This window comes from Peromyscus leucopus, chromosome 15 (genome assembly GCF_004664715.2).
Source record: "Peromyscus leucopus breed LL Stock chromosome 15, UCI_PerLeu_2.1, whole genome shotgun sequence".
Lineage (NCBI taxonomy): Eukaryota > Metazoa > Chordata > Mammalia > Rodentia > Cricetidae > Peromyscus > Peromyscus leucopus.
The window spans coordinates 8,586,458-8,609,233 of record NC_051076.1 but is presented as its reverse complement, the minus strand read 5'-3'; the positions used below and the strand labels follow the sequence as shown (position 1 = coordinate 8,609,233).

At 52.0% G+C, this 22,776-nt stretch overlaps 1 protein-coding gene across 3 annotated transcripts in view; it reads right to left on the bottom strand.

The window, feature by feature from the left end:
* Window positions 1–995: 995 nt before the first annotated feature.
* Smyd2 (SET and MYND domain containing 2) overlaps window positions 996–22,776 on the bottom strand; it is a 50,192-nt gene continuing 28,411 nt past the window's right edge. The window contains exons 3-12 of one of the 3 annotated variants that reach the window (XM_028876765.2): window positions 21,519–21,629; window positions 19,444–19,504; window positions 18,591–18,715; window positions 13,478–13,545; window positions 10,646–10,748; window positions 7,867–7,977; window positions 6,218–6,338; window positions 4,662–4,836; window positions 2,806–2,914; window positions 996–1,370 (exon numbers count right to left, since the gene is read on the bottom strand). In XM_028876765.2, coding sequence (XP_028732598.1) covers window positions 1,290–1,370; window positions 2,806–2,914; window positions 4,662–4,836; window positions 6,218–6,338; window positions 7,867–7,977; window positions 10,646–10,748; window positions 13,478–13,545; window positions 18,591–18,715; window positions 19,444–19,504; window positions 21,519–21,629 — 1,065 coding nt within the window. In that variant the 3' untranslated portion in view covers window positions 996–1,289. The remainder of the gene's footprint in view (window positions 1,371–2,805; window positions 2,915–4,661; window positions 4,837–6,217; window positions 6,339–7,866; window positions 7,978–10,645; window positions 10,749–13,477; window positions 13,546–18,590; window positions 18,716–19,443; window positions 19,505–21,518; window positions 21,630–22,776) is intronic. The other 2 variants (XM_028876766.2, XM_037211148.1) reach the window with 2 other exon arrangements.

The following is a 22,776-nucleotide window of genomic DNA, read 5'->3' as shown; positions in this document are numbered from 1 at the left end:
GACCAGCGGCGTCTCCTCCAGGCTGGGGCGCCTTGTTTCTAATTTACTGAGAAATTCAAACCTTCATAACAGAAAGATGGCTGCCCAAGCTCATGGGAAGCTCAGCTGTAGCACGTACACTGAATCAGCACTCTTCAAACACTGCGCATCGATACAAAGACTGGGACTGTCTCCATCTTCTCCACACACTGGAGAGGAATACAGTGTCCTGCATACAGGAGACGGTCACTAGAGGACCTCACCCGCTGTGTGTGCCAATCTGCGATTGTCCATATGTAGGTGAGGGAGAGGGGGCGCATGGGTGCTACCGTCAGTCATTCAAGCCATCTTCTGATGGTGACTGTGACAATTGGGGGGGGGGGCTCTATTAAGTTTTACTAGCCATCTAGCGGGGAAACCCCTCTCTCTGGGGTGCAGACTTTCCTGAGAACCATCTCTGCCCTCGGGGTGCCGTGGGCTCCTGGCCTAGGGACTGCTAATAGGCCAAGCCTGCTGAGGTCTAGGCTGCCAGGCTGGCAGGAGCTGGACTCCTGCTGGCGTGGGGGTGGAGACCAGTGTTTGCTCACAACACACCGTTGGTAAGGAATTATTTTTTCCTCCTCAAGCTTACCCTGGAGTCTTTCCAAAACAGGAGAGTCATGCGCAGGGAATAGTCCACGGAACAAGAGGGGAAATGGCAGGAAGATGAAGCATCGCTAAGCATCTCTAGAAGGTACCAAAGAGAAGCCTGGAAGAGGCCAAGTCCTGCCAGGGAGGGGCACCCAGCCTGGATGACTGAGCCTAGCACCTTCCCTCCTGCCCGCTGGATTCCTCCAGAATCACTGTTCTGGGAAAGTAACTGCAGACCAAAGATGACTGGCCCCACTCCTGGGCAGAGACCTGGGCTCCAGGACTGAAGGAGCCTCCCCACCGCACACTCACGCACGCACGCACGCACGCACGCACACACACACACACACACGAGCATGTCCTCACAGATGCAAGAAGACAAACACTTCAAGGACTGGCTTTTATTCTTTCCTCATTCAGCTCTGTGCAGAGCATTCCAACAGGCACGGAGGAAAAATAATTGCATTTTTAAAGCTCAATCTGCCCCCAAAATCTATATTACATGAAACCATGCCATGACCCTTACTAAAAAGGAAAGCACTGGAGATGAATTTAAGGCCAGAGCTGAACATGAACCTGAAGACACAGCACGAGCTAGGCTTTGCAGAAGGCTGGGGTGGCCCGTGGGGTTGGAAACATTCAAGTCCTCTGAGGTTTCTGAAGGAAAGCTGGGGATACAGTCAGTGACTCTCGATTTCCTGCTTGATCTCGGAGATGTACGGATGGTCCTTGCCGTGAGCTACTTCCATGATGGCAATGGCCTGGGAGAGAGCAAGACAAGGGACAGCTGAGCCCACCCCAGGCTCCTGGCCCACTGCGCCCAGTTCAGCAGGAGGTCATGCTGCGCGTCAGCGCTTCAAGACACAGCATGCAAGCGTCCTCTCACGGCCTCCTCCTCACCCTGCAGATACCCCGGAGGAGACCCAGAGGGCCTCACCTCACACCATGCCTTGAACCCACCATTCTAGACATTTTAGACTCACTGATGTTTTCCAACGGTGACCTAACTGGGTGTTCTTCCCTGGCGTCACCGAGACAATGGACATGACACCAATAGACAATCACACAACTCACACGTCACCTTAGCCAGACCCTGATTCTTCAATCTGGGATATGTGGGGTGTGACCCCATTTTCCAAAATACTCCACAGATGCTTTGGGAAATGTGGGGGACTGGGCAGACCAACTCTGAAGTCTCATTGCGCTGTCAACATCCATGTAAAACAAAGGGATTCTTCCTCTCAGGAGGATGACTCCTCCTCGGGAGGACGAGCTCCCAGAAGGGGCTCTCCACAGGGACAGCAGGGCTGGGGCGAGAGCTCAGGAAGTAAACTGTTGTCTCAGGCCCAGACCTGAGTCCCAGGCCCAGACCCACGGAAGGAAGCTGAGCACGGTGGGCGGCCCAAGCTGGCACTGGTGATGGAGGATCCTGGGAACGCAATGGCAGAGCAGCCCTGCCCTAAATCCGTGACCTCCAAGTCACCGAGAAACTCTGCCAACACTGTGGACTATCTTGAGGGACAACCTGAGGTTGTCTTTTGTTTATAAGTACACCTGCACATGTGTACACACACACACACACACACACACACACACACACACACACACACACACATGCTTGGGGCCCTGCGCCTTCTGTACAACTGTTTTATCCCAGCACAGCTGGTGAGGGTAAAGCTTCCAGCTTCAAGGTTCCTACCTGAAGGACCACCACCATGCACCCTGGACTCCTTAGGTGGCCCCCTTTGAGCCTTCCCCTCAAGAAACTCTACCTCACTGCTCTAAGAGCAGCCCACGTGACTTGCTTCCATGAATGGAGACCACAGTTAAGTTCATTTCAGAGTTTGCCCATGCAACATCCTAACCCTGAGTGACTCTCTAGACCCAGCCCCTGACTCCAGACCAGGCATTGGGTTCTCAGTGCAGGCAGGTGGAGAACTCTCCCCGCTCCCAGCTCAGTCCCCTTGCTGTGTGCACTTCTGTCCTGAAGGGCCTGGTTAGACCAAGCGTGGGCTTCGCAGTGTACCCCGCCTCCAGCTGCTGAAAGCATCCTGGAAGGCCACGGCCAGAGGGTAGTCTAGAGCTGGTCGCCCTCCTCAACCCCTGTGGCCACCGGCCTCCCCTGGCACTGGGGCACATGTGAGTGCAAAGCAGACCTCACTGCCGGGACGCCCCAGCCTCAAGCCCGAAACGCACCTTCTTCAGGGCTCTCTCGCCAGCAGCCTTGTTCTCCAGGCCCATGTACAGTCTTCCCAGCTTCAACCACATGGAGGCCACATTGAGGGAGTACACGGGGTAGTGCTTACTGGAAAGAGACAACACGTCACCACATCAGAGGCTGCCCAGCTCTCTACAGCAGCAGCAAGGCTTCCCCGGCGTCCACCAGGTCCTGGGCCGAGGGTGGGGATGGGCTAGCATGTACCACCAGACACTGGAAGTACTCTGCAGTTGGTGTTCAGGTGAAGCTCCATCAAAGCTGTTGGGGAAATCTTACCATGAGGTGTGCATACACACACCCAGCTCAGACGTTTCTATTTCAGCTACTCTCGGGACAAGGCACTGGGGAACTCTCAAAGCAAGTACTGCTTTCACAGGGGCAGCAACCAGGCCTCTCCCCCCACGCCCCCATCAAACCAGAGAGGTCTCACACACACACATGCACACTCACACACATGTGCATGAAGAGCCCAACCGTCCGCTGTACCCTAAGCCTGCGGAAGCCAGAACACCTCTGATTTCTTTGGCTCTCTCTGCTCTCTAGCAGAGGACCGTGTGTCCGGGTCAGGTGTTCTCTCTGGTTTGAACTCAGGTCTGCTTGATGGAGTATGCTTAAGAAAGAGCCGTTTCCCTGGGAACGGAGCCCAGGATATAGCTGCGGGTGAGTGTCTGAGCAAATATGGAAGATGTACTTATTACAGGCAGTCTGCTCATTTCTGTCCATGCTGATTGTCTGTCCTGAAGGCTGAATTCCCAGGCAGGAGGCAGCAAGCTGCCTAGAGAAGCCTTGGGCCTGTAGTCCACCCACCCCCACCCCCCGAAGCTGAGGAAGGGGCAGGTGGGCTGGGGTGCTGTCTGCCTGTGCCCCTCTCTCAGGGGAAGGTTAGAGACCAGAGAACTTCCTCATCCCTCCTGGAGCAGCAGGGCAAAGGTCAGAGATCTCCCATTTAGCTCATGCCAGGAGCAGGTTTGAAGAGCTGGCTTCCTCGCTGGCTCCCCCTGCTGGCAATCGAGGGCACAGTGGGTGAGTGGACGGCAGAGATCCAGGGGGCCAAGTTTCCAGGCCTGTCTTAGAGCCAGGGCGTCTCTGGCTCCCAGCATATTCTGGGGGAAGGGAACTTGCAGTCTAATGCCTACACTGTTGACAGCAGATTCCCCAAATGCCTAATGTACAGGCCGTGGGGGGCTCTGCCAGGATGGGGCCCCAGGCTTGGAGTGGCTGGCCAGAGGCAGATGACGGTGCTAGCTTCCTGTGCCCCACATTGATGTCTGCTAACCCTCTAGGGTGGGCCATTTCTCCAAGTCATCATCACTACAGGCTGGAATCCCATCTTGTTTTATTTGACTCTGAGAAGACACCAGGAACCACGGCCGGCCCACTGATCCGGGAGATGCCACTGGCAGAAGCGATGGCGTGTATGAGCAGTGGTGGGAAGCAGGCTTCTGAGATGCCCCCCTCACCCCATACACATACACACACACACACACGCACACACACACACACACACACACACACACACACACACATTTCCACTCACCAAGTCACAAGTACCATTTAATACAGAAGAGGTTGGTGGGCACAGATGTAAACGACTGGCCTTCCAACTCTAGCCTGAATGAACTTCTGTGGGTAACCTGTGCCACTCTGCCTCCTGAGGGAGCTCCTTGGGAGGATGGAGGAGGCAGGCTCAGTGGGGCTGAGCCTTGGACCTACACCCAGATGTGGGTACCAAGAAGCAGTACCTATTCTGGGCTGGAGTCCTCCAACACGGGGCGTGAAGGACTACACAACCACCACGCTCATTCCGCGCCTCCCAGTTCCACTCAGCACTCACCTGTAGGGCTTGATGATCTTCTGCCCATATTTCAGGGCTCCTTCCCAGTCCTGCATGTACAGGCAGACGCCCATGGCCTGGTACATCATGTGCAACATGTACACATTGCTGTCCTCGAACACGGAGCTCATCTTCTCCTGGCTGAGCTCGCAGATCTCCAGCAGTTCACTAGGAGGTGCTGAAGGTCAAGGAAATGACGGCATCCCAGGCGGGGCGGGGCTTCCCAGGTGGGCAGGGCTTCCCAGGTGGGCAGGGCAGGGCATCCCAGGTGGGCAGGGCATCCCAGGCAGGGCGGGGCTTCCCAGGTGGGCAGGGCATCCCAGGCAGGGCGGGGCTTCCCAGGTGGGCGGGACATCCCAGGTGAGGCGGGGCATCCCCTGTGGGCCGGGCAGTATTATTTCTTCCCCCTCCACCCACCCCTCACCTCTGGGAAGAGTAAAGTACAGAATGGCAAACAGAATGAGAGAGAATTGCAATCTCCTTGCAGAAACTAGGAAAAACCCCTTATCTGCGTAGCCAGTGCTAGCCTCAGCACAGACCCACAGTGAGGAGGGAGCCCGCCATCTTCAGTGAAGTTCCAATCTCACCCAGGCTCACACTGAGCACCTCAGTGTCTCCGGGGGGAGCATTTTAGGAAGCTGTGCCCCACAGAAGCATTTCCCAAGCACAGGAAAGGACCCCACAACCCTGCCTCTCAAGAGGTCTCTAATGTTAGGAAAGAATGTATCTCACGGGCCTAGAGGTTCAGGTCGCCACCCAGGCTGGTTAGGAAGGAGACCAAGGAGGAGTACAGGTTCAAAGCCCCCCTGGGGATGCTGTGGAAGGCCTTCTTTGTCAGCCTAGACCACATCTTGAAAACAACACTTGAGTTACTGCCCAGCCCACCATCCTTCTGCATGGTTCTCAAGAAACCACTCCTAAAAAAAAAACCCAAAAACCAAGAGGGAAGGCCTGGAGACAGAGCTCAGAGACAGCATATACACGGCCTTAGGTTTAAACCCTGACACAGGGGTGAGAAAGAAAGGGAGGGAGGAGGGGTGGGGGGGGGAGGATAGGTTTTAAACTCTGTCCTCCGAGATGCAGAGTCCAGCTCTTTTCAAACCCTGAGAACACAGTGCAGTGCTGTGGGAGAACATGGACTCTGATGATCCAAACCCTGGATCTGCCACCACCAACAGCGTCCCTCCGACCACGAAGCTCTTCCCTCATCTCTAGGTGGTGATGGCTGCTGTCAGTGTCCCTGTGACCGGGGCTGGCAAGTCTCCCAGCGCTGTGTCTACCTGAACTACAGCATCAACACTCGTGGTCCCCCAGGGGTCGCTTCCCCCACGCGGCACGCCTAACCACTGAGGTCTAGTGAGGACAGTACCCTGGACTGTGGGCAGAGCTGACACTGCCGTGAGGCCATCTGTCTTCCCACAGGCACGCACAGGAGACCTTCTTCCTTCCATATTCAAACCCTTACTCCCAACTCTCCTCCTCCTCCTCCCTTTTCCCAGCTTCCCACCATCCAGCGAGATGGTAGCATGCCCAGACGGGACACACAGAAAGGTTATATTTGTAGTGCTTAGCTCTTCGGAATTCCTCAATGACGTTGCGTGCGTATCTGACCATGTCTCGGACGGCTTCTGCCTGTGGTGGACAGCTGAGCTTCCGGATTTCCACCTTGGCCTTGTCCTGAGGGGGATGTCCACAGAGTCAGGTGTCCCCTCCAGGGCAAACTGCTCAAATCATACCTGTGTTCCCATCCAGAGGTCGAGGCTCTGGTTCTGGGTCTAAAAGAAACCTGACACTCTGTTCCCTTTTTACAAAACCATAAGAGTGAGCTTTCTGGCCAGTCCTCCCGAGGCTGGATCCCAAGTGTGTTTTCAGTGGGTGGAGGTCAGTGTTTGCCCATCTATAAGTCAAGAGAGACCAGTCACCAGGGCTGGCCCTGAAAATCCACAATGTGGGCCATGCAGAACCTGGAAACAAGTTAAAAAAGCCTGGGCCTGACTGTGTGTGTCTATCCATGTGGAGGCCAGTGCTGTGGAATAATGCTTTTGTACACTGGTTTAATAAACGTTGACTGGCCAGTAGCCAGGCAGGAAGTATAGGCGGGACAAGCAGATAAGGAGAATTCTGGGAAGAGGGAGGCTGAGTCAGGAGACACCAGCCCGCTGTCCAGGGAGCAGCATGTAATGGCGCACAGGTAAAGCCATGGAACATGTGGTGACATATAGATTAACAGAAATGGGCTGAGTTTAAGTGTAGGAGCTCTAGTCAGTAGTAGGCCTGAGCTACTGGCCGAGCAATTCTAATTAACATAAGCCTGTGTGTGTTTACTTGGGTCTGAGCGGCTGTGGACTGGGCGGGACACAGGAGAACTTCCAGTTACAGGCCAGAGGTCAGCTTCAGATGTCATCCTCAGGCACTGTCCACCTTGGTTTTGCTTTTGCTGAGCATGGGTGGTGGGGTGGGGGCATGCCTGGGCACAAGGGGTCAGGGAGGGTCTCACGTGCCCTGCTCTCTCATTTCCCACCTTGTTCCCTTCAGATGGGGCCCTCACTGCACCTGAAGCCAGGCTGGCAAGCAGCGCCAACAATCTTACGTCTGTGCTACCTGCACACACCCCCTCCGGGCTGGGGTTTCAGGCACACACAGCAACATGTGCCTTTTTAAATGTGCTACTATGTGAACTCATGTTTACCCCGAGGGAATCACAGCAGCCCCCACTTTGCTTTTTGGTGCAGGGTCTTTCACTGGCCTGGAGCTCGTCAAGCAGGCGAGGCTGGGCTTCAGTGGTCCACCTGTCTCTGCCCCTTCCTCTCCTCGGCCCTAGGGCAGGGATTCTAAGTTCACCTCACCTCATCTGTCTTTATGAAGTGCACTGTGGGAATTGAATCCGGGTCTTTGTGTTTGCGGAGGCAGCGCTTTGCTGAGGGCCATCTTGGCAGCGCAGGCTGCCACTTTTTTCTACCGAATCTACAGAATTTCTACAGAGATCCGGTAGATCCTTCTCCCACCTGCCCAGGGGACTGGGGATGTTTCTCCAGCTGAGCGGCAGATCTGAGTAGAGCCTCGTCTAGCTGGACTCCGTCTGTTTGTCTTTGTCACCCGGGTTAAAAGGGTCAAAATACCCAGTGTGGGGAAGGGCTGCAGCAGGCTCACGGCGGGGGCCCTGGCACCAGTGTGTGCCCTTCCCTCCTCCCATCAGGGAACTGACCTTGTCCTTGGTGGTGCACTCCCGGCACTCACAGGTGAAGAAGTAGGAGTCTCTCAGCCGGTCGTTCCTGTCTTCCGTTGGATACAGCAGGTCGATATAGCTGGTAAACACCTAGGGTGCGAGAGGCCGGAGGTCTGCCACAGGGAACCCACTTCCTCCCACTCTTGTGGCTTTGCAAACCTCCGAGGTGGGGTTATAGGGAGAGAGAGCAAGCAGGGTCACACGGCTTACTCTAACACTGGATCTCTGTAGAGGCTGTGGAACTGTGTCCATCTCCTTGCGGTGGCAAGAAGGTCTATAGGCTCGGTCCCTAAACCGGGAGCTAAGAGATGGAAGGACCCTTCACTTTCCCTCGCTAAACATCAGGCCAAGGACCGCGCTGGGCTCAGGGACAGGAGCCTCAGGACTCACCCCCGTTATATCCTGACGTGGGATGGCTCCACTCTCCCACTGATGTCTCTGCTGGGCACATACAGGGGAGAACAAAGACTTACACACCAGGTCTGTTCATCTTTCCTCCTGACGTCAGTAATAGACCAAGAGCTGGGGGGCGGGGTGCCCTGAGGAGCCCCCAGGGCAGTGTGGCAAACATGACCTCCAGGATGTAAGTGGCCGTGGCCTCACTCAGCAGCAGCTGTGACCCTGATGGCCAGGGAACATGGAAGGGTTCCTTCATTCTCCTGGCCTTGCCTGTTACAGAACAGTCTGGACCTAAGATCTGAAGCCTACAGAGAAGGTCATCCCATCCAGGTGTGCCTGACCTTTTGACCTTGCAACAGGATGTTATTTATATAGCTCATGCCTGAGAACATACGATCAAGTTTTTTTTTTTTAAAAAAATTGATCACAAGATTTGATAATATTTTAAAGATGTTTACGAATTTGTGTTAGGGCCTTTCAAAGCTATCCTCAGTCACATGTGGCCTGCTGGGTAGTGCCATCAGCTACTCAGAGGGACAGCAATGCTTGCGTCCCACACACCCAGGCACTGTCTAGAAGTCTTCAGCGTGGCAGGGTTCATGGGCCCTGCCAGCCAGTCAGGGACAATAGCTCAGGGCTAGAGGCTGTGGTAGCCAGTGCCTCACTGGGGCGTCCCCGACTCAAGGGGCAAGCCTGGGGCATATTTTGGTTCCTCCTTTCTGTCTGAGGGCAAATAACCCCGGAAGTACCGGCTTCCCCAAACTGAAGTCACCGCATGAACAATCCATGATCGCATGCCAACAAAGAAGGAAAACACTAGCCGGCCAGGCCCTGCAACACCCGTGTGCCAGACCAGGCCTGACTCCTTGACATGACTGGCAGACAGTGTAACAGACAGACTCGTCCAGAAGATGGCGACAAAGGCCACTCCAGTGGTGCCACTCAAGGTCCAGACAGCCTATGTGGGAAGGCAGGCCTTCGCCTCTCCTCTCTGGCTCCTCTCAGAAGCCAGGGTTGGGCACTTTAGTCTGCTTCGGTTTAAAAGAGGCCGGAGGCTCATCCCACAAACCACTGAGGATCCTCACTGTCCTGGCTCCAGACTTGGATTCCCACCTCATGCAGGACTTAGCAAAGAGAAGGAAGGGGGCTTGAATGTCAGCTCTGAACTGAAAACCTTCCAGAGAAATCAAAGCTTTGGTCGCTTAGCACTGATAATTCTAAAGTTTTTAAATATTCAGACATGTCCCTCAAAACAGCAGTACTGGTTCAACCAAAACTGAACCTAGAAAGGATGATCACGCAAGAAGACCACAGCACCAGAAAGAGAAGCGGTTCTGGGAACAGGTACCATGTGGCTCTCTCTGCACTCTGCACTAAGGAATGCGGCTGATGGCACCTCCTGTCCCCAAAGTGCCTCTACTTCCCTGATCTGGGCATGCACCTGGACACCTGAGTTCCCTTCTAAGAAAGGAACCTCAGAGACACCACTTGGAACGGTGCCTCGTCAGTACTGCTGGGCTATCTGTTCAATAATGTGATCGCTAACACTGACTGTCAACTGGACACAGCTGTACCCACAAAATGAGAACACTCCTTAATTTAGCTGCCTTTTTTTTTTTTTTTTTGGTTTTGTGAGACAGTTTCTCTTTGTAGCCCTGGCTGTCCTGGAACTCACTTTGCAGACCAGGCTAGCCTCGAACTCACTGAGATCCACCTGCCTCTGCCTCTCGAGTGCAGGGATTAAAGGCATGCACCACTACCACCCAGCAATTTAGCTGCTTTTGTTGAGTATTCTGTCACCACAAGAAAAGGCACAAATACAGACAACCATGTTAGAGCTTTGATAAGTATTAGGGGACGGGAAGGAACTCGCCAGCCAATTGTCTGGAAACAGGGAAACACAGACTGTAAGCCTTGGCTAAGAACTTAACTGAAGGGGGCTGGAGAGATGGCTCAGTAGTTAAGAGTACTTGTCTTTACAGAGGACCCAGGTTCAATCCCCAGCACCCACATGGTGCTGTAACCCCAGATCTAGGGAAATCAGCAGGCATGCACGTGGTGCACATACATATACATGCAGGCAAAGCATTCAGATACACAAAGTTAAATACATGAATTGGGGGGGGAGACTTTAACTCAAATTTATTTCTTATTTCTGTTGGCCTAGGGACATGGCAAAGCACCCATGTATTCAGCAAGGGACTTCAAGCCAGGTCCCAAATCTGATCGATAACAGGGGGAAGACCCAGGGACCGATACCGTTCATCTGCAGGAGTCACCATGGTGGTACCACGTGGATCTGGCGGCTCTGCCTGTCAACAGCTTGAGTCCAGTGCCCGACCACCATGGCTACACTCACCTCGTCTCCTGGGTGGATCTCCTGCACTGCTCTGACTTCGGCCAGGGTCCCTTTGTAGGTCACAATGACATTAGGGCAGCAGCTGTGATTCATCAGTGCAACACTGTCAATCAAAAGAGGAGACCCAGCTGACTGAAGGCGGCGGCGGGCAGACTGCCGGGGCCACCCATTGCTTACCTGGGGCCACCCATTGCTTACCTGGGGCCACCCATTGCTTCACCTGGGGCCACCCATTGCTTCACCTGGGGCCACCCATTGCTCACCTGGGGCCACCCATTGCTTACCTGGGGCCACCCATTGCTCACCTGGGGCCACCCATTGCTTACCTGGGGCCACCCCCCCCCCATTGCTTACCTGGGGCCACCCATTGCTTACCTGGGGCCACCCATTGCTTACCTGGGGCCACCATTGCTACTTGATGGTTAAGAGGGACGCGTCTCTGTAAGATGGCTAAAGTACAGAGCCAGCTCCAACTATTCTAAGAGAATGTTCTCTGTGCATTTAGACTAGCACCTAGCCTTTTTGGGTTTTGTTGTTTTATTTTCTTTTGATTTTTTGAGATGGGGTCTCACATAGCCCAGGCTGATCTAGAATTCACTACGCCAAGGGTGACCTTGATGGCTGCATCCTCCTGTGCCACCATGCCCAGTTTATGCAGTGCTGGGGCCCAAGCCCTCGGCTTCATGCATGCCAGGCAAGCACTTTACGAAGTGAGCCGCGCCTGAGCCCTAATGTCTAACGTGTTACTCTTTCAACATACTCCAATGTGAAATCCTCCTATGAAAGAGGACCTCTAAGCTCCAAGTGAAAACTCTAAGTTTCCTTCCGGGTAGACTCAAAGAACAATGGGCCATTGACTGCCCCCCGAGTACACAGGGACACAGGACAAAGGGACTGTCCTTCTGTCTAAGTGGATCACTTCTCAAATGTTCCCTTCTGATGTTGGGAAGTCCCAGCTGCTTGGGGAGGGGCTGTGAACCCCAAAGGACCCAGAGAAGCACCTCAATCTCCAAATCCAGGAAATTGGGACATGGCCACTCCTGCTGCTCACTGTCTGCTTTTTAGGGACAGGACAGAGAGAGACTCGCCTAGTCGAGGTGCTTTGAGCTTTCTGATTATATCAAGGTCAAAGTTCTGAGAACAGAAATTTCTAAACTACAGGGGAAAGTGCTTGATCTCTAAATGCTGCCTTTGAAATCACACACTCATGTGATTTCAGCCCCAAAGGATTTTTCCCCAATTAAAAATTCCCAGAAACTGGGGCTTATGCTCTTGTGGACATACCTGTCTGTGTATCACCACTCAGAGGGCCAGCACTGCCTGACCTCCCTGAGAGGCCAGACAGAGTCCTTCGCTTGCTTGCCCCAGGATGCGGAAAAGGGAAAGGGCCTCAGGACCACTGAAGGTGTACGGACGGCACCAGCGTGCCTGTTCTGGAGGGGAGTGACCCTCCCTCCCGCTCTCCTGCCTGCTGGAGGTGTAAGCAGAGTGGGTGACCGGCTTTACACCCGGGATAAACAGGCAGCTGGCTCCTGGTCTTGTTCCTGGGGAGGAACATCTGCACCCTGTACTACAGCCTTAGATTCCTGACAAGGGATGTACAGGGCATCAGGCCCCAGAACATCTGCTAAGCCAAGCTCCCAAAGGTCACGTTAAAAGCAAAGCAGAGCAGGCTTCTAGGACCATCTTGGAGAAGTGTTGGGCTATCTCTCTCTGAACAGACTGTTGAACGTGGTGGGGATGGCGCTCAGACAGATAGCCAAGCAATATGGTATCTAGGATTGCCACTTCTGGCCGCCATGGGAGACGGTGAGGTCTCAAATTCAGACACCCTCAGACATTCATAAACAGAGGCCACCGTGCGAGTTCAGCTCAGTACCAAGGTTGTCCAGGTTGTCCTCACAGAGCCCCACGCCTGTTCTTTTCTCTGTTCTCTTCCCAACTACAAAAGCCTGAGAGAGTCTCTGCATTCTGACCCTGGCCATGTTTCCACCTGCAGCTGACCACTGTGGCCTCAGGGCCAGCGCCAGGACCTCTCTCTCTGGTGCAAGCTGCAGGAATCAGGCTCTGCTCACTCAGGATCCTGCCTTCAGACTCCCCTGACGTCGGCAGCCTGCAGCAGATACCCACACCAGGAACTGGTGCATGGCAGGAGGAGCAGAAGGCATCCTCAGCACAGTGTGGATTAGCTCAGGGTGCACAAAGGCTTCCCTGGCTCCACCTGGGAAACGGGGACCAATCATTCTGGAATTTTCATTAACAGCAGAGTCATAAACCTCCATGTTAGCTAGCCTTTCGGGAATTATCAAAATATTCCTGAAGGCACCAGAAAAAAAAAAATACCCAGTAACACTTTCAAAGTTTTCTCTAGCTCACTCTCGGCCTAGCATCCCTCCAAACTGTGCCGCTTTCCACGGGCATATTCCAAAAAGCAGCTCATATATTCCCTACTCAAACCAGGGCTAATTCTTGCATCAGCAATTAATGTCTCACTTGGAGCACAAGAAACAAGATCTCCAGAGCCACAGGCCTGCAGAGAGCTGGCGTCCCAGCGGGCGCGTCCCAGCGGGCCACAGGCAGCTCCTCTGCACGCCACACTCCTTAACCACAGCTCCGGGCCTGGTGGGCCGCCGCCGCCGCCACAGCTCTGCTAACTGCCACCTTCGGATCCTCAAGTGTAGGGGAAATATTTTGAAATGTGGCAGATTAAAAAGCTGTCTTAATTCACTTGGAGTTTCACGTCTGCCACACGCAGTCGGGTGGGTTATGTAAAAAATCAAATCAGTGTTGAGTAAGTACAAAGGGAAAGGAACGGAGTCAGACTCAACCTACTCAGGAAATATCGCCGATCCCAAATGAGAGAGCTCTTCATCTTCAATGGTGAAGCCATTACAGTTCACCTGCAGCGAAACGGGGTGGGGGGGTGGGGGGGGGGAGGGGGGGAGAGAAAGCTCCAGTTACACAGCTCCCCTACCCCCAGCTGCCCGTCATTTCTTCAGCTTCAGCCCTCGACAAATTATCCAAGATGTCCTGGCGTGGAGGTATGGAGGCTGTTCCTGCAGCGTGGCACCCTGTGTCCACATAAATTTACTCATCAGCTCTGAGTTTCAACAAACAGAGTAGACGTGCTGCCGTCAAAGCCTCCGTGTGGCTGCCCTCAGCCGCAGAGTGGTGTGGGGACACTGTGGGGACACGCCATGGGGCTTCTGGGACTGAAGTCTCGTCCATGTGCTGTGGAGAGTCAGATACTCGAGAGTCATGAGCTAATGAGACGAGAGTGAGTGAGTGAGTGATGTGTGTGAGTGATTTCGATCGTATCCACAAATTATCTGCCCCTAGAAAAGGAACCTGGTGACCCAACGTCTACCTCAGAAGGTGAGATGGTAAATTCAAAAGCCTTTCCTCATCTTTGGAATTATGGTCCCTTCCTCTGAGAGGTAGAGGAACGAAAAACCCTGAGGCAATGACTGTCTTTCATGTGTCAGACAAATCACTCTGGCCCGGTCTCGTCTTGGAGAAGAAACGCTGTGTTTAGAGCACTGAGGATGTACGGTTGGAGCCGGGCTGGGGGAACGGCTCAGTCATAAGCCCTGCAAGCATGGGGACCTGAGTTTGATCCCCAGACGCCATGTAAAAAAAGGTTGGGCAGGCAGTGCACTCTTGTAAATCCCAGCCCCGGGGAGGTGAATACCGACAGATCCCTGGAGCTCCTTGGCTGTCTGCCTAGCCTAAGTAGTGAGCCCCAGATCCCAGGACAGGTCCATCTCAAAACACAAAGTGGACAGCTCTAGAGAAAGAACATGCAAGGCTGGCCCCTGGCTTCCTCATGTGTGCATGTGTACACACACACACACACACACACACACACACACACACACACATTCCCTCCCTCCAATGGCAACTCTCACCATGCTGGAGGTCTAACTCAAGGTCAACAGGCTGAAAATGGTGGCTATGAAGGTCAGTTCTGCACATTTCTCTTTCCACATATAGTAACAAGCATGTGTAGGGCACTTGACACAGGATAACCAGGGCGACTTTCAGCTGGTTAGGAGAACATCCCACAGGTGTTCTCTGTAAGTACTGAAGCTCAGGGCTGGAAGACTCAGTGTCTTCTCTTTGTAGAAGATGAGAGAGGAACCAGAGTTACAGTCACAAGGCTTTACAGTCAGTGACGAGGGCTGAGGTGGCTGGGACTCCTGGGACTGGGAGATGTGTGCAAACAGATTTAGCCCCAATACCTCTCAGAGGCCCCACTTCCTCCCACTCCTGGAGACATGGCTACACCTCTGAAGGTTTCTTCCCAAGAGCATTGCTGAGCGCCCCCTCCATCCAGGCACCATGCCGGGTGGCCCAGATCCACCACCTCATAACCCCTCAGTATCTTGCTAGCATGAATGTAGTGGCCCACCTTACAAATATGGAAACCAGAGGTCCCAGGTCCCCATGGTTGAGTGACTGGTTCAAGGATTGTGAGATGTGAGTGGCATAAAGGGAGCCAGAATCTGGGCAGGACATTCTGACAAAGTCCAGGGTCTGCACACCAGACAATGCTTGCCCCTTTCTAAATTTTTTTTTCTGTGAGAGAACTGGGGTGGGAGGGTGGTATGTGGAGGTTCAAGGACAGCCTCTGGTGCCAGGCCTCACCCTCCACCTCACTTACACAGGGTCTCCTGTTTGCTGCAGCATAAGCCGGGCTCGCTGCCCTGCAGTCTTCTGGGGTCTCTCCTTCTCTCCCTATCACATTGCCTTAGGACCACTGCTGGCTTCATCGGGGCACTGGGGATCTGAACTTGGGTCCTCACACTTGCGTGGCCAGGGCTTCAGTTTTGATATCGCTCTGTGTTTTCATAGTATTTTTATTGATTAGTTGGGAATTTTGCATCGTGAACTCCAGGAGTCTCCCATTCACTCTTTCATTTAGCAAGCGTTTGTCAGCCATTGTGGGTTCACTCAGCCACCATCCCTGGTCTGCCATTTCTCATGATAAGCGGCATCTATTACCTGTAAATGTGGCAGTTTTTAATAAATTAAAGGGTTGTTGGAAAAGTGGAGGGGGGGTCTTGGTACAAACCATAGTAAAGGCTGTGGTAACTTTACTTGCAGTACTGAGGACCAGAAAGAAGAGGAAGGAAAAGAAAAAAGGGGAGGGGAGAAAGGAATAGGAAGAGGCGAGTCCTACAGGTTCATAAACCAATCCCAAAGATCTAGGCGTTCCTAAGTGGAAGATTCCACGCTATCTTTTCATGCATCCTGACCAAGCGCATCTTTGGCATTTTAACCAGTGGCTGCCAATCCACGTTAGGTAGGATGAATTGGGATTTTCTTCCATTCAATAAAATGTCTTTGAGCGTGAACTCCATTCCTCGGTGTCACTGGCTAGGTACAGGGCAACAACTTTCTCCTGCTGGACTCATGCCTCATGGTACCCACAATGGCTGACAAGTGCTTGCTAAATCCAAGAGTGAATGGGACATTCCTGGGGTTCGTGATGCAAAATTCCCAAGTAATCAATACAAATACTATGAAAACACAGAGAGATATCAAAACAGATGGAGGGAGAGTCAGCTCCCCAGCCTTCGGGGACTGAGCTCTTGGTCCTCTGGTCCGCAGCCCCTCTGCTACAGTAACTCTGACCGGATCAGCCTCTGATGCCTGTCTTTCCACCCCTTCCATCCCCCTCATACTGTGGGAGTGTGCGTGTATCTCCTATGAACCCAAGGGCCATCACTCTTCCTTTTGGAGAGGCCGTGATGGTGCTTGAGCCAAATTGCATAGCAATTTTCCTGCCAGCCTCCCTTCCTTCCGAGATCTCCCTAGAGAAGAGAAGCGAACTTGCACATTAAGGAAGATGCATGGACTCTGGTGCTTTTTTTCCGAGTCACATCAGGCGTAAGTGCCTTGCGAAAGCTATTCTCATAATTAGCATTTAAACTAGATGTAGGCTGCACACCAAAAATACCCTTCTCAGCCATGCACAGGTTTGCAGTGATTAAAACAGCTCAAAGGAGTGCAGTCACCCTCAGCTGCCAGCTGCTTCGGTGAGGTACCCAACAAGAGCCTCCCGAGCTGGAGGAAAAGGTAGAACAGGACACACAGTTGGGGGCCCAGGCAAGGCCGGAGGCAAGGTGGGTATGGACCATATTTCTTTTGTGCTTTAGCATTTTCTTCAGGGGTACTGAATTCCCCCTAAAACACACACATGGAATATTTGGTGGGGGGCTTAGGATGTGGCTCAGTTGGTGGAGTGTTTGCCCAGAATACAGGAAACCCTGGGTGTGGTGGCGCAAGCCTGGAATTCCTGCACTTGGGAAGTGGAGGCAAGAGAATCAGAATTCCTGGCTACACAGTGAGTTTGAGACTAGCCTGGGCTACATGAGATCCTATTAAATGAAAAATAGGAATGAAGCATGCAGGTGTCACATGAGCAGTTTGGGAATAGATACTAAGATGTGATCAATATAAAGGTTGTAAGGATAAATTACCTTGTGATATATAGGTATGCACATGCCTGTGTGCGTGTGTTCTCTAGGGCACACACACACTTGATTCCATTTCCCCACACGTACACTTGACCTTTGATGTGAACATGTGGTCTCATCTGAGCCAAGCACATCAGCACACGGAAGGCCTACCAGTGTGCATCACTCTGTTAAAGGTTTTCTTTGCCATCGCCTGGGACAAACTTCACTTGGCTGTTCTCCTTTCTCATATAACCACATCTCAGTGAGAAAAACCTCCTGCACACACAGTTTCCCAAAACTCTCTGCCCCACATCCACATCCAACCTCTTCGGGAGTTGTGATGATTAAAACTGACTGCAAACCTGTCAGGATTTAGGTTTGCTCCAGAAACAAACCTCTGGGCATGTCTGGGGAGTGCCTTGATTAGGTTCACTGGAGTAGCAAGAACATGGGTGGCGACATGACATGGGCTGGGGTCTGGGACTGAATGAAAAGCATGCATCATTGACGCTCTGTCTAGCCCCAGCCACCTGCCTTCCCACCGTGGGCTGCATCCTCAAATCATGCGCCCTAATAAACTACTCCTTCCGTAAGCTGCTCTTGCTGGGTGTCTCCCCACAGCTGTGAGAAAAGTGGCCCAGATGCAGAGGAGTGTGCAAACCCAGAGTGTGGAAATGAGCAAGACCATTGGCTTCCACCTGAACATTCCTAACTGGAACCCAGGATTCCTTTTACAAGGAGGAACTTCCTATTATGATAATCACGTGGTTGAAATATATCTACATAAACATTAGGTCTACAGATAATTCACCTAACTAGTAACAGTGTTTCTCACTGGGGTTGAAGTAAGGACTTCCCCCTTTCATCTATAATAATGTTTATTGCGCTTTTACCTTATTCATTCATTATTAGCATATGGAGAGTGTGTGTGTGTGTGTGTGTGTGTGTGTGTGTGTGTGTGTGTGCAGGTAGGTATGAAGACCAGAGGACAACCTTGGGTGTTGTTTCTCAGGCAATGTCCACCTTGTTTAATTTTGTTGTTTTGGATTTTATGTGTATCAGATGCTTTGCCTGTACGTATGTACAGTGCATGCCCAGGACCCATGAAGGTCAGAAGAGGTCATAGGATCTCTCAGAACTGGAGTTACAGATGGTTCTGAGCCACCATGTGGGTGCCGGGAACCGAACCCAGGTCCTTGGGAAGAGCAACAAATGCTCTTAACCTTCAAGCTATCTCTCTATCCCAGTCCACCTTGCTTCTCGAGTAAAGGTCTCTCGTTGGCCCAGAACTCAACAAGTGAGCTAGGCTGGCTGGGCCAGTGAGCCCTAGGGATGCACCTGCTACACCTCCCCAGGGTCCAGGACCTGGTCAGGTAGATACCGTCACCATCTCCACGTGTCTTCATGAGTCAGTGCCGTAGGGAGGGCATGAGAAGGGAAGGGAAGGGAAAGGCGGTCTTCCTGGGCGCTGGCATCCTTACCTGGGCAAAGAGCACCACAAGGCTGCTGTGGTCGGGGAACTCCAGGTGTCTGGAGTAGAACTGATGGAGGGCGGCAATGTCACTCTGGATCAGATCCTTCTTCTCATTGTCTAGCTTGTCCAGATCTGTGAGAAACAATCCGTCACCACAGAAACCCTGGGTCCTTCTTGTTAGAAACATCATGGCGGGCACCACCGAGCCTGGAGAATACTTTCCCCATGACATGGTCTAAATGAAAAACCGTCTCTTCCTCCATCAATCAAAGGTCACGCAGACACAAACTTCCCTCTGGCTGTGAGTAGTGAGGTTAGAAAGAAGCAGCTGTGGGTGACACCCAACCTCAGTGTTCCTTCTGGACCCTGGGATCCAGGTCGCCGTCATGCAGCTGACAGCCCTGACTTAATGTCTTTGGTAAGGCCATCACCTGGGGGCTGAGGAAACAGTTCAGTTGGTAAACTGTGTGCCCAAGGCTGTCCTCTGGCTTCCACACAAACCGGTACATGTGTGCGTGAGTGCCTGCATACATGCACAGCACATGCGTGCATGCACAGCACATGCGTGCACACACAGACATCAGTTTTTCTAGACTGCAGGGCAGCTACTACCCAAAAAACACCCAGCATGTCGGGAGCAGAGAGGACCACTGCATGAGCTCCTACCTCCCCTTAACATTTCCTAATAAACTTATAAACCCAAGGGAGAAACAACGTTAGGGACATACCTCAAAACAGCACGCGAGTCAAAATACAACTAACAGTTTTAAAAATCGCCATCCTTACTCAGAGAATGAGTTATTTCTGCCTTCAATTCATCTGATACATATTAAAAGAGCATCCATTAGAGACATACTTACGGGATTCAAACTCCTTCACAGCCAACAGTTTCTCTGAAGGCGTCCTCTCCGGGTGGATTTTCTAGCAATTGGAGACAAAATCAGAGAGAAACGTTAACGCCTGGGTTCAGACCCAGCACTTGCCTTGTTCTGTCCAAGTGAAGACAAGACAACCATGTTCAAGGAAGAACACTACCCAAGGAGTCCACACTTGGCTCTGAGTCTGCCCGCCCGCCCTCCAGATCCAAAGGGCTTGTTTTAAAAGCTTTGAAAAGACCTGCAGCCTCCCTAACACAGTGCACACACAGTAGGCTCGGAAATGCTCATTACAGAAAAGAACAGGGCCAGAAAACAACTTTTTAGGGACCCGACTTAAAAGGACCATGTCTACAGACAAACCATCCTATTTATTACTTCTCCTTCTAAAAAAGAACAAAATGAAAACCCCTGTCCATTTCCCACTTTCTTTAAGCATAGGCTAAAATGATCTCCAATTCCACATTTCAAAAGGAGCACTTTGGGTTGTATCTGCAAGCCTAGCCGCACTTGAAACGCATGCTGCCTTTTGTTCTAGGCGTCCTGAGAGGAGCTAACAATAGTGAACCCACGAGGCTTTGAGGCCATGAATAAACTTGGTGTTGACAAGAGTTCAAAGGCAGAGCTCGGGAGCTGGCCTGAGGCCTGGGCTTTGTAATCTGGCCATTCAATGTGGGGATACAGGTGGTTGGTCTGGCGGGGCGCTCTCACCTCCCTAGTTAACATGTTAAGCTTCCCCTGGGTAGCTGGTCACCTGTCTCCCCTAATCTTTTGCAAGCTCCTAGAATACAGATGGTCTGTTTTTCTTTTTTTTTTTAATCACCTATCCCTACGGAGATGAAAAGATGGCCAGGTAACTTTTCATTTAATAGTCGATTAGTGGTAATTATAAGGAAAACTAAAGGGAACCTCTAAACTCATTCCAGCACTCAGACAGCAGACTTCTGTGAGAAGTCATCCTGTCGGGGGAGGGGAACACCTCACTCAGGAAAGCACACAAGCTCCATCTGGGTCCTTAGGACAGTACCACCTGAGATCCTGGGAGAGCGAGCTGAGGAGGGAGAGAGTGGTCTCTCAGTGGGCAGAGCTTGACGCAATCAAAGACTGATCACCCCCAGACCTCCACCATTCACATCTTTCCTCTTTCGCCGCCACAGACCTTTAGTTCATAGAGAACTGTCATTTAGGAAGGGGCAGGTGGCCTTCCCCAGGAAAAACCACCCTCATCTCTGTGTCTTACTCTGCAGGCCACCCCTGCTCCACTTACTCAGGGACAGAGAGTCACTTGAGTCACCTGACCCCAGCTGAACGCAGTGGGAAGATGAGCTCAGAGTTCTAGAATGTTCTTCTTCTGTTTACACACCCAGGATCCTAAATTTGATCTGGGGACAGGCACATGCTAACCATTACAATCATATTCCTCTTAGATTGAAACACCAGCAGACAAACTGGAAGAGGAGGGGGTGCTGGTAGGAATGGGAAACAGAGGTGAATGAAGTTCAAGCTTTAATCAAATCTGCAGCTCAGAGCCCCACACGGACACGGACAGAGACCTCGACCCTCCACCGGCATGCTGCCTCCAGTGGATCACAAAGACAAGCCCTCGTGTCTCCCCGCTGACTTCAAAACAAAGGCCTTGACAGCCAAGGCATGCAATTCTCAAGCACTTGGGTAGGACTGGCCACGAATGGACACACAAAGGGGACAGGATGGCTCCACACAGCACAAAGGTCCCTAACCCACCCGGCTCACAGAAGCTCTGGGAATTTCTGGCCAGGTTGCTCGTCCATGCTATAATGTCATGACTATGCTTTCCTATGTAAATAAATTCCCAAGAAACTCTGAACTGGTAAGGCTATGTTCCTGTTCCAGGGTAAGCAATGTCCTAACTGCCCAGGAGAAGCAGCCAAGATTATGCCTGAGTGCCCTCCCATTACATGTGGGTGTGACTGAAGCTGAAGTCCAGGAATATTTAACCACATGTTCAGCCTAGCTCAGTCACTCATCTTTCTGACCTTTAATGAAAACTAATGCGGCTGAACATTATCACATTTCCTCACCTGTTTGGCCAGAATCCTTGCCGTGAGCCGCACTGTCTCCGAAGGATTCCAGTTCTCCCCCAAAACAACCATGGATGAGCACTCTAGCTTGTGCAGAGGCCAGTCTTCTCTCTGGGTGGGTTTTGTAAAATAAAACTGTCAGCATCCACACACAGAGACAGACAGACAGACAAACACACACATATACAGACACACAGACATTGACACACAGTCACACACAGATGGACAGGCACACACAGCCACACACGCATGGTCACACAAACAGACTAAATTTTGAAGAGAACTGCAGTAAGACCCCCATTCCAGGTTGGGTAGAACACACTGTCTTTTGGAAAACTCAGGAATGCTCACAAACTAGAGTCAACAATATATTTTAAAGATAGATACAATCCTCTAACTTTGACACTAGCTTGGTCAAGGTGTTTCTTGTTGTTGTTTGGGGGATGTTTTTAAGGGTCACATGCTCAGGCTGCCTGGAACTCACCATGTAGTTCCAGACTGATCTTCATAACTATCCTCCTGCCTCAGCCTCCTGAGTGCTGGGATTCCAAGTGTAAACCACCATACCTGACTGCTTCCTGTTTCCTTCCTCAGCCGCTCCTGTCTGGAAGTTTATGTGGGCTGAGACTTACTGAGGGCAGGGCCCTGGCCAAGGGGTGTATCTATACGCTGCTGCATTACGACCTCTGGTCTCAAGTCGGGACAAATCACTGACAACCCTCTCTAGGCCATTTTGTACGACTGAGGGTCTGTCACGCACCCAGACTCCAGCAATAATATCCACTGGGGACCTGGTGACACAGGTCCCTCGGATACCTTTATTAGAGCAACTATATCCCTTCCTATATCACCTTGAAACCTTTCTGCCCCTGGTAGAGGGGTGAAGACCGCAGTCATCAACAAGGTGGCGGAAGGACACAGTGGTGCTTTGAAGACCAAAAAGGAAGTACCTTGGGGTGAGAGTAAATGATAACACAGAGGCTTCTGTCACCACAGAAGACCACTGAAGAAGACCACAGAAGACCACTGAAGAAGACCACAGAAGACTCACCTGTCACCACAATGTCAATACTGACTGATTTCAAAACCAAAACCAAAACAAACAAACTGAAAACTAAAACAAAACAACAAACAAAAAAGTTTGGTGGCGTGCCAACGTGGTAGCTCTCACAGAAGACTGGGAGTCAAGGAAGCAGCCATCTTGGTTAGTGTTTATTGTAAACCTGTGGGGGGCCTTCCCCGACTTTTCCCAGGGTAC